This window comes from Kryptolebias marmoratus, linkage group LG6 (genome assembly GCF_001649575.2).
Source record: "Kryptolebias marmoratus isolate JLee-2015 linkage group LG6, ASM164957v2, whole genome shotgun sequence".
Taxonomy (NCBI): domain Eukaryota; kingdom Metazoa; phylum Chordata; class Actinopteri; order Cyprinodontiformes; family Rivulidae; genus Kryptolebias; species Kryptolebias marmoratus.
The window spans coordinates 15,617,453-15,627,375 of record NC_051435.1 but is presented as its reverse complement, the minus strand read 5'-3'; the positions used below and the strand labels follow the sequence as shown (position 1 = coordinate 15,627,375).

Sequence of the window (9,923 nt, the reverse complement as noted above, 5' to 3'; positions counted from 1 at the left end):
CAAACACAGCACACGTCCTGGTGCCGGGTGTGTGTGGAGGTATTTAAAACTGGAGGGGGTGACCATAAACCGTCGGGTTATACTGCTCAGTAAAAACACGGACTGTGTTAAAATTGGTGAGTTATACTGAAGCTTGTATTTTTTATATTTCGCGAATATGTTTAATACCGCAGTGAAAGTTAATGAATTTATTCTTAAATAGTTTCGCTTTTTGTTGTGACACCCCCATGACTGCCACAAAGATGGTTTCACCCGCTGACGTCACGGAAGTGCCCGATTTCTTTTATTTTCGAATTTTAAGGTTTTATTTATACTATTTGTTTCAGTTTTTTAAGCTTCTTTTTGCTTTTGCCTTAGATTAAACAATTTAGATATATCTACAAAACTTATTTAATTTTTACGAGGTCATATGTCACAGTATTATAAAGTTATATCGTTATTAAGTGTTAGCAAAAATATTTTTTAAACTTACTTTAGATACACAAGACATTTATTTATTTCAGAACCTTTGTGTTCTTCATAAACCTTCATTGAGGCTTCATATTTGTGAGTGTTTAATTGACCACCACCTGCTGGCCAATCGTGTGTATTGCTACATATTTTATTACATACAAATTTCATCATAAGATAATAATGTTTCTCGAAGCTGTTAAAGGATTTGAAGTACAGGCAAACACCTTTAAAGAATCATAGCAATTGTTTATCAGTGGTTTTTCGAAATGTTTCTTTAAAAGGCATCTAATTGCCTACAAATGTCAACAGAGAAAAGAATATCAAATTCATGCAATACAATAAACTTAATAAGACTAAAAAAAAGTTGCACATAAGGTGGAATGTCAATGAATAATGACCAATATAGAATAAAATGAACTATAGTTCCATAAAACAGTAAAAAGTAGAGACTGAGGTTAAAAATGTTCAAAATGTTAAACTTTTAAAAGAACCTTTAAGAAGCTGCTGCGTTTTGTTTTTAAGGTTAAGTGAACCAAATAGATTTTGCTTTTAGAGTTTTAGAGTAATGGTTTAATGGCTGATCAGAATTTTGACACTTCACACAGATGAACAGAAACATGAATATTTTAGTGACCGTGTAAGTGAATAAATGGGTTCCTCAATAAAAGCTCTATTTAAAATGTAATCAGTCAATTCTCAAAACTGGGATACTGTGGTAATGAACATGAAAATCTTTTCATATACAGCAATGATATATGTCAACAAGACTGAACTTTGACCCCCATGGGTTGATGTCCACCCACATACACACACACACACGCACACACACACACACACACACACACACACACACACACACACACACACACAGTGAAGCAGCTTAGGTTAAGGGTTGCCGAGGTCACAGCAGTGTGTCAATGAAACAGTGTCCACATATAGGCTCACTGCTAAATATTCCTCTTAGATGCCATCAAACCATAAAGCAGTTTAAGTTAACAGGGATAACTTTCAACTCAAGATAACCACGATAACCTGGTGGGATGGCGAGTAACAAACACAGAACAACTCAGGAGGCAAGTGATTGAAATAAAAAACAAAACCAGAGTTTAATTGAATCCAAACACGATGGGCTACAAGAACAGAGAAGAGGGAACCACAAGGAGGTTAAAGCAGATAACACACACAATGGAAGAAAAACAGGGAAGAAGTCAACAATATCCAACAGGAAATTAAATAATAATATGACATGAGCACATGTTGTAAACAATATCATCATACCTGAAGCAACAAAACAGTAAAAATTCTTAAAGATTTTCTTTATCCAAGGCATAAAAGTTTTAAAGGCAACACGTTTTCCCAAACATGCCAATTCATGCGAGATACATTTTTAAGGTTTTTATCCATGCTTGAAAGCTGCATTATTGTTGTATTATTTTTAAATTTTTCCTGCTCCCACATTTCATGTACATGTAACATTAATGTCTTGTTATTGTTAGGCTAAAGGCAGCATTTCCAGTAATCTTTGTCACCTTCCTAATGGGGCAAAGGTTTGGGACATGGGGTTGTTGGATGAGTTACTCCTCTGTCCTTTTGGTCTCACCCTACCCTGACATTCCCTTCAGATTCTGGGTGTCCAGTTGCCTGGTTATTTCTGCCTCTCCAAAATGCCCCCCCACGCACTCAGCTCCACTCCGTGGTGCAGTGGGGCAGCCGCCTTGAATCAGGCATCAAAAATAGCCCAGGGGCAAGGGGGCAGGGGGTTGGGCTGCCTACACACCCCAGCGGAGGGTCCAGAGGAGTCATGTGGACAAGTTTGAGACAGATAGCAGAGAGGAGTGGAGATCCAGTAACCCAACATAAACCAGCTGGTCAGAGTAAGAACCCGTCTAACTCAGAGGATACAAAGCAACACTAAAAGAGCTTCTGCCTCAACTTGTCACATGAACTTGCTGTAATCGAAGGGCCAAGGCAAAACTGAAAGTGGGACTCCAGCAGCTGACTTGGGACCATGAAGCTCAGCGTGGCGTTGTTTTTTGCGGGGCTCTTTGGGGCTTTGGCAGCTGTGCTCATCCTGCTCTCTTTTGGAACCGATTACTGGCTGCTGGCCTCAGAGACGTGCCAGCCTGACAGCTCAGAAGAAGAGGTGGGTGTTGGACTTAAAACAGCAGCAGGTCCAAAAGATTAGAAATATAGACAGACTTATGTGTCTTTCTAGTTAGACTATTAATAAATGTTCACATTTGAAACCCCTGAAATTCAAGTAAAAAGAGATTTTAGATCAGAATTAGTCTCAGTTAATTTGTATATTGTAAGGTTGAAACATGAAATATAATTGCCAAAGTCTGAGCAAATCAAATTAAATGTCCTTTTTTGGGGGGAAACATAATCAGTTGCTTCAATTACTTATTCAAGTGCAATATGGAGAGGTGTCCCTGTGGAACTGCTTCATGTAATTGGACACTGTTTAATGTAGTCTGTGCAGCTATGCAGTTATTGAGGCACAGCGAAATGTACCTCTAGGACAGAGATATGAATACCAGCAATCCCAAAGGTATGATCCCCTAATAAATATCACCGACGAGGACATATTTAGCTTTCCAGAGTGGGCACTGAAACTGACTCCTGGACAGGATAGCAGGACAATATAAACAGTGTGGTACGGGGGATTTTCACTACATTGTGATGTAATATAAGTTAACTCTAATCACTGGTAAATGTATCAGCCTCACACAGAGAAATAAATTCAGCAATCAGTTTATTAGGATTTCATTTAAACGCTGCCTCTTTAAAGGACTAGTCTGGATTTTTGAAGTGGTGTTCTTCACTCAAAAACACACTCGAGCTGTTCATCCATTCATGTTCTGTGGAGCTGGTGCCTACCTCCAGTGTGAGAAGCAGGGTAAACCCTGAACAGGTGTAGCTGCTCATGCAAATATTGTTTTATAGACTTTTATACCACCATCACTTCTGCCTTGGATAATAATTCTACATGAAAGTTTATGATTCTTTACACTGAAGACAGAATCGGCTGCAGTCGTTAAGAGTAACCAGGCAGAAAACAGCATAACAAACTAAAATCTTACAGTACTCCAATATGATCATTGACTGAGTTTTAGACGGTTACAAAATAAATTCCACATAAATCATTGCTGGTAATGAACTGCAACCAACTCAGGTTTTAGTGTAAATAGCCATAAACTTCTATGCAAATAACCATCAAATGCAAAAGTGAAGATGATGTAAAGGTTTATAAGATTATATGGAATGATTTTTAAACATTCAGATTTATCCTCAAACCACTGTGAGAGATTCAGAGGCCCAGAATTAGAATCCTAATCTTTAACCATTGAGTTTACTTTGTTTGAACCTTTAAAAAAACTCTCAACATGTTGGAAAATAAATAAAAAAGGTAAAAATTGATTCCATAAGTGGATTCATGTTGACATTTTGAGGCTTTAGTATCCAAGTTTGTTCTCAGCCTACACTTTATGTTTCTCTGGCAAACGTTTTATTAGTGTCCTGATAGGTAATTAAGGATGTTTTCCACATGAAGAGAGAGAATGATCACCAACAATAAATGGTTCCTGAATGTGAACCTGTAAGCTCAGTCATCGCTGAACAAAGTCAGCCTTTAACCTGATGTAGCAGCTGTTCTGCAACAGTGTGGCACAACTCTGCACCTCCCTCACGTCAGCTTAAAGAAACATTTATTACACTTTAATTGACACAAAGTACATAAATGCACCTATATGAACAACAGACTTTCTAATGTGATATTTGTTTCTGTTTTATTTCAGCTGGGAGGTGTACAACACAAGGATATAAATACAGTTTCATACCATGAGGGTTTCTTCTGGGGGTGCTATTCTAAAGCCAAGCCTGATGCTGCAATTCTGGCATTGGCCCATGGTTTCGGTGAGTGAGATGCAATTTATTGTTTCAGCTGGCCTCCATTTTTAGATATGGTGCTGCTTTATATTTAATATATCATCTATATTTACAAACCTACTGTAATACTTTTCAAAAACTGAAGTACTTAAATGATAGAGAACATTTAGATGCTCAAAAAATCGGAATCTGCTAGACTTCAGTTGTCATCATGTATATCTCAAATCACTGAAAATAAAGTGTTAGGTCCAGTTTTTGGAAGTAGAGTTCTGTTGAAAGATCATCAGTAATAAACATCTTACCTGTTGTAGATAGCTCCTTGAATGCCCACAGTTTGGAGAAATAAAGTTGTATTCTGATTGAAATGAGCTCCAAGCTTAAAAACTTCATAGCGGTTCATGCAAACTCTATTTTATAAACCCTTACTTTGCCATCAGTTTCATATTATGTGATTATTTACATAGAATTTCATGTTTTACTAGCTGTAGCCCTTCTGGTGCAGCGTGAGGCCTTTCCTGCAGGAATATTATTATATTTCTGTCAGAATATTTGTGTAATGCAAAACATATGGCGATGTAAAGGTTTATAAAATAATGTTTCCTTTAAACTGCTGTAAAAGCCTTGAAATGGGAGTTGTTTTGAGATCGCAGCAGTCCACTTTGGGCTTGTCCCCGCTTGGATTAGCTGTTACTCTTTAGCGCAGTTGTTCAAAGAGCTATCTACATCGAACAGGTATGATGTTAAATGGTCTTAACTTTTCCACAGAACCCCACTTTGAAAGCTCAGTCTATCCATTTGAAGGATTTGTGAGCAGTTTGAGTAAAAAGTAGTGAGTAACGCAGATCAAAGAAACAAGAAAATGAGCTTTGTGACAGTCGGCGTCCCCAAAACGCTGCACAAAAGGAAGATTTCAGAGGAGGTCTTATGATAAATAAGTTCAAATTCTACTGAAATTATGAAAAGTCGTAGCACATCAAGCCCCCAAGCACGGTTGGCTTCTCCCTATACTTTAGGACACTGTTCTCCAACAGGCTGCCCCTCCAGAGTCAGATGGCAGCACTTTTGATGATTGGCTGCTGTTCTGTCTGTTAACAGAACACCCACCAACCCCACCCTCCGCTCCAAATGCTCATGTGACTGCTTCAACCAGCGAGCACCATGTGATGTTATTCTGGTCCTCTATCAGCTGGTTGTGTGTCATCTATTTCATGTTTTTCCTCTGCGGTGACTTTGAATGGAAAACTATTGTCAGAAACAGCCTGCGGAAAAGAAAGGGACTTGTGGGAGGGCGTTGTGGAATTTCACATGCTTTTAGGAAATTAAAGGGAAAGGACTGTGCAGGATGTAAAAACACAAGGGGGAATGCCCACATTTATTTATCATTTATTTGTTCATGTTGCCAGGGTTACATTTTACAAGCTATGCAAATGATTGGAGCTTTCTGAATCTAAAGTCTTATCTTGTGCTGAACATTTTCATTTCTTAATCTGTTTATTTTGGTGTTAAAACTCACGAATACGTTTCTTTTGCAGCAAACCGACCTGACCTAAAATCTTGTGGGCCTGCCTATCTCATTCCATACCCTCCGATAACCAAAAATGAGACCGACAGTCCCACTGATTATGAGCCTGCCATCAGTAAGTATTTGATTTTGCTTTGTTTTTATTTTTCCTAAATGATGAAGTCGTTCTGTACAGTTGGTTAACAGCTCTGCTGTGCAGTCTACAGAGGCTTCTGGAGCATCTTTATGCTCATTAGTGTGGCAACTGTGGTTCTCGGTGGGTTCCTCATCATCTGTGCTGCTCCGTTTGCAAGCCACTGCTTGTACAAAACCGGAGGCTGCCTCTTCCTGATATCTGGTGAGTTTATTCTAGTGGTAAAGGTAACAAACATACATACTTAATAACTGTTTGGTCCAAAAAACCTGGTGATTATGAGTATGATTACCTCTTTAAAACCAGGGGTTTTAGCAGTGTGCTGCTCTGGAGCATACAGGTCTTTTTTTTACCACAATGCTAAAGCATGAAAGCCATCAGCAATGACCTTGGAGAAGCAACTGTTACTGTTCATCAACCTGGAAAGAGTTATAAGATCATTTTTAAACAACTTGGAGTCCAAGTTATATCTCACACTACACAGACCTCTGTTACCATGTTAAATGTTCAAGTTTGAGACATAATAAATTAGAAAAAAGAAGTTTGGCTTGTTTGAGAAAGGCCAGCAGGAAACTTCTTCTACCTTAAAAGAATATGACAGCACAACTTTTAATTTATAAAGCTGAATGAACCACAAGACTCCAGGAACAATGTCCTTTGGACAAATGAGATCAAAGTAGAGATGTTTACCAAAGTGCACAGCACCATGTTTGGCAAAAGCTACACACAGCTTATCAACACAAACACTTCATACCAAGTTTCAAGCACGGTGGTGGAGGGGTGATGATTTGAGTCCAGGACCCGGGCACCTTGCAGTCACTGAGTTGACTATGAACTCTTCTGTAGACCAAAATGTTATAGAGTCAAATGTGAGGCCATCTGTCTGACAGATGCAGCTTTAACACAGCAGCAAATTCTACAGCAGAATGGCTGAAAAAGAAAAAGAATCAAGGTGTTGCAGTGGTTTAGTCCAAATCCAGACATAAACTTGATTGAAATCTTGTGGTGGGATGCGCAGAAACAAACGTCTGCAGATCTAAACAATCTGAAGCAACAATGTAAAGAAGAGTGGGCCAGGATTTTCCACAACCATGTGAGCGACTGATGAAGCCCTACAGAAAACAACTACTTCAGGTCATTGCTGCTGAAGGAGGATCTATAAGCTGTTAAATCATGGGGTGACTTAGTTTGTCACACACAGCGATTCCATTCTGGCTTCTATTTTGTTGGATTTTAGGTGAACTTTCTTTTTTTATGATTGTACAACCCTTGGGACAACTGAGAGGGAAAAAAGTCCTTTGACAATACTGATTAGCTGCATGAAACACAGTTTATGAAAGAATGAAAGAATATATGAACATCTTACTTGATAAAATAATAATAATGACTGTAAATTTCAAGTAACATTTTTTGAATTGTATAATATTTTACTTCAAATTTCTGTTTTTCCTTTGCTTCCTCCAGGTTTTTTCCTGCTGTGTTGCGTGGTGATGTTCGTCCTGTGGTTTCAGCTGTCGGATGTGATAGACGTCTATGTTAAAGAGAAACGCTCTTCACACTGTCCAGACTTCCAGGTGACCCTGAGCTACGGTTTGTCCTTCATGTTTGCTCCTATTGGCACCTTCTTCTCCCTCATGGCCGGCCTTCTCTTCCTTCTTATTGGTCGAACTGTCAAAAACCACCTCTGAACAAAAAAAAGAAAAGAAAAAGCTTATTTTTTTCACCAAGTTTCTGCCATGTGGACACAAGACTCAGTAGCTCCTGTTTAGCACCTTTCTTTAGTTTCAGAAAAACAAAACATTTTGTATAAGTTCAAATGTGAGTGTCCCAGTTTAGGTTTATGACATTCAAAAGAGGAAAAAAGTTGAAGATTATGATTTAAAAAAACAAAAAATTGGAGAAATTAGCTGTTTTACATTATGTAGCAGAGTATTTTCTAACCGTAGTCCCTGAACCTCTTTATTTTTTGCTTGTTTTTATGTGTTTTTGTGCTTCAGCTTATATTTTAATCAAAAGGTTTATTCCTAAAGCCTTTGTAAGTCTTGTTGAAGACCTGATGAGATGTTTTGGAGCAGGGATATGCTTTAAAAAAAAACATAAAAAAAATGCAATTATTTTTATATAAACACAACAAAAATAAATTGGTCAGCAGCTTTTTCTGCATTAAACTGATGATATTAAGTTTGTTTGTGGTTCACAGCTTCCATGACATATGTATAAAATAATTTCAGCTTGGTTTTGGGATTTTTCATCACACAAGAGTGATTATTTGTGCCTGACAACATGATGTTAAGTATCGTGTTCATATACATCATAGTCCTAATAATTAAGCAGCATAAAGTGCAGCGGTGTGGCTTAAAACCAGATGTGGTATATGAACGTTTCATGGTTAGTGGCAAATATCATTTTGATATTTTGAAGTGGGGTTCTGTGGAAAGACTATCGTTAATAAACATCTTACCTGTTGTAGATAGCTCCTTGAGTGGCCTCTCTTTGGAGAGATAGAGTCAAATTCTTACAGCTTGAATGGGGCCAAAACTAATGTGGAGTGATGCTTAAAAACAACGTTGTCTTTAAAAACTTCATAGAGGTTCATGGAAACACTATTTAATAAAATGTTACATCGCCATCAGCTTCACATGATGTTATTCCAGCAGAAATATGATTATGTTCCTGCAGGAATATATGAATGAATTGCTGTGAAATTTTTGAGGGTGGAGCTGTTTTAGGACGGCAGTAACTTTGATCTTGGTCCTTCTCAGACTAGCTGTTAGCTCATCAATTCGATGAGAAACAACCTCTTTTTCTCCAAACTGAGGCGATTCAAATATATTATTGTTTATAACCTTTCAACAGAGTCCCACTTTAAAAGATCTGAACTATTGCTTTAAAAGTTCACCACTTTCAGAGCTCTGTCGCCAAAGACTTTTTCTTTTTAAAAAAAAAAAAAAGTGTTAGCTGATTGCTAGTTTGCATTCTTTCTGAGTCCATCATGCTTGATATTTTCAGAGTTTTCTGTGGCACAATTGTTCAATGAATTGGTAAAGCACAGGTCGGTTTCTGAGCGGAGCAACAGTTTTATGTGAATATGTTTTGTTACAAATGATTTTACCACCGGTCCATTAACTCTTCAAGTGTGTGTTGAGATGTAAAAATATATTAAAATGTCTGTCAAAGAAATGTGTTTCTGTTTCTGTCATCTGTTTGTCATTAAAATGAAAAGGGCTTGGATTCATGGAGAGTGTAATTATTTTCTCATTTCAAAAAACTGAAAAAAAAAAAGTTTAAAAATGCAAAAAGAAATCACTTATTCTGCCATGTCAAGCAACAGCTATGTAAAGTTAAAGGCCAAGCACTTTCCATGCCAGAGTTTAGAATAATTAGACCCATCTTATGTTGAGAAAAGATGGAGTTGTTGCTGTTTTGGTCAAACCTGGAAAATGATGTCATGTGGCGTCTCGTTCGATATTACAAAATGTCCCACTTTGAGTATGTGTTATGAATGACTCTCAGCTACTGCCACATCAAATTGTAGCTCAGTATCTGTAAAACTGTCTGAATAGTAGCCATTTAATGTTGGTTACTGTTAATTAGCTGTGGATGCCATCTTGAATTGAAGTGACTGCAAAAGGTAATCAGTTGTAAATGAACATCCACTGATTTCTTTCTGAGATTTTCAATAAAATCCATCCAATGGTTTATAAAATATTTTGCTAACAGACAGATAGGGTTGACTGCTAATGCTTAAAGCAGATAGTTCACACAATACGTAGAACATAAAGTATGCTTTGTGACTGATTCTTGGCTACAAGCATAATAAATTTTAGCACAATATATGTAAAATTGTCTGAATTATAGCTTTTTTGTGCTTTCTAAGGTCTGTTTGCTATGGCAGACATCTTGAATTTGGTTGGTTCAAAAAGCTAA

At 37.5% G+C, this 9,923-nt stretch overlaps 1 protein-coding gene across 1 annotated transcript; it reads left to right on the top strand.

Moving 5' to 3' along the window:
- Window positions 1–2,245: 2,245 nt before the first annotated feature.
- Window positions 2,246–9,227, top strand: tmem182a (transmembrane protein 182a). The gene is made up of 5 exons (XM_017410119.3): window positions 2,246–2,596; window positions 4,251–4,368; window positions 5,874–5,978; window positions 6,063–6,200; window positions 7,461–9,227. Exons 1-5 carry the CDS (start codon window positions 2,462–2,464, stop codon window positions 7,682–7,684), a joined length of 720 nt encoding a protein of 239 aa, XP_017265608.1. The 5' UTR covers window positions 2,246–2,461; the 3' UTR covers window positions 7,685–9,227.
- Window positions 9,228–9,923: the final 696 nt, after the last annotated feature.

Excerpts from the sequence above, each read along its gene's own strand:
- tmem182a (XM_017410119.3), top strand. The coding sequence starts at position 2,462 with ATGAAGCTCAGCGTGGCGTTGTTTTTTGCGGGGCTCTTTGGGGCTTTG. Across the intron at positions 4,369-5,873 it reads GGCATTGGCCCATGGTTTCG|CAAACCGACCTGACCTAAAA; the intron begins GTGAGTGAGATG and ends TTTCTTTTGCAG. Across the intron at positions 5,979-6,062 it reads TGATTATGAGCCTGCCATCA|TCTACAGAGGCTTCTGGAGC; the intron begins GTAAGTATTTGA and ends TCTGCTGTGCAG.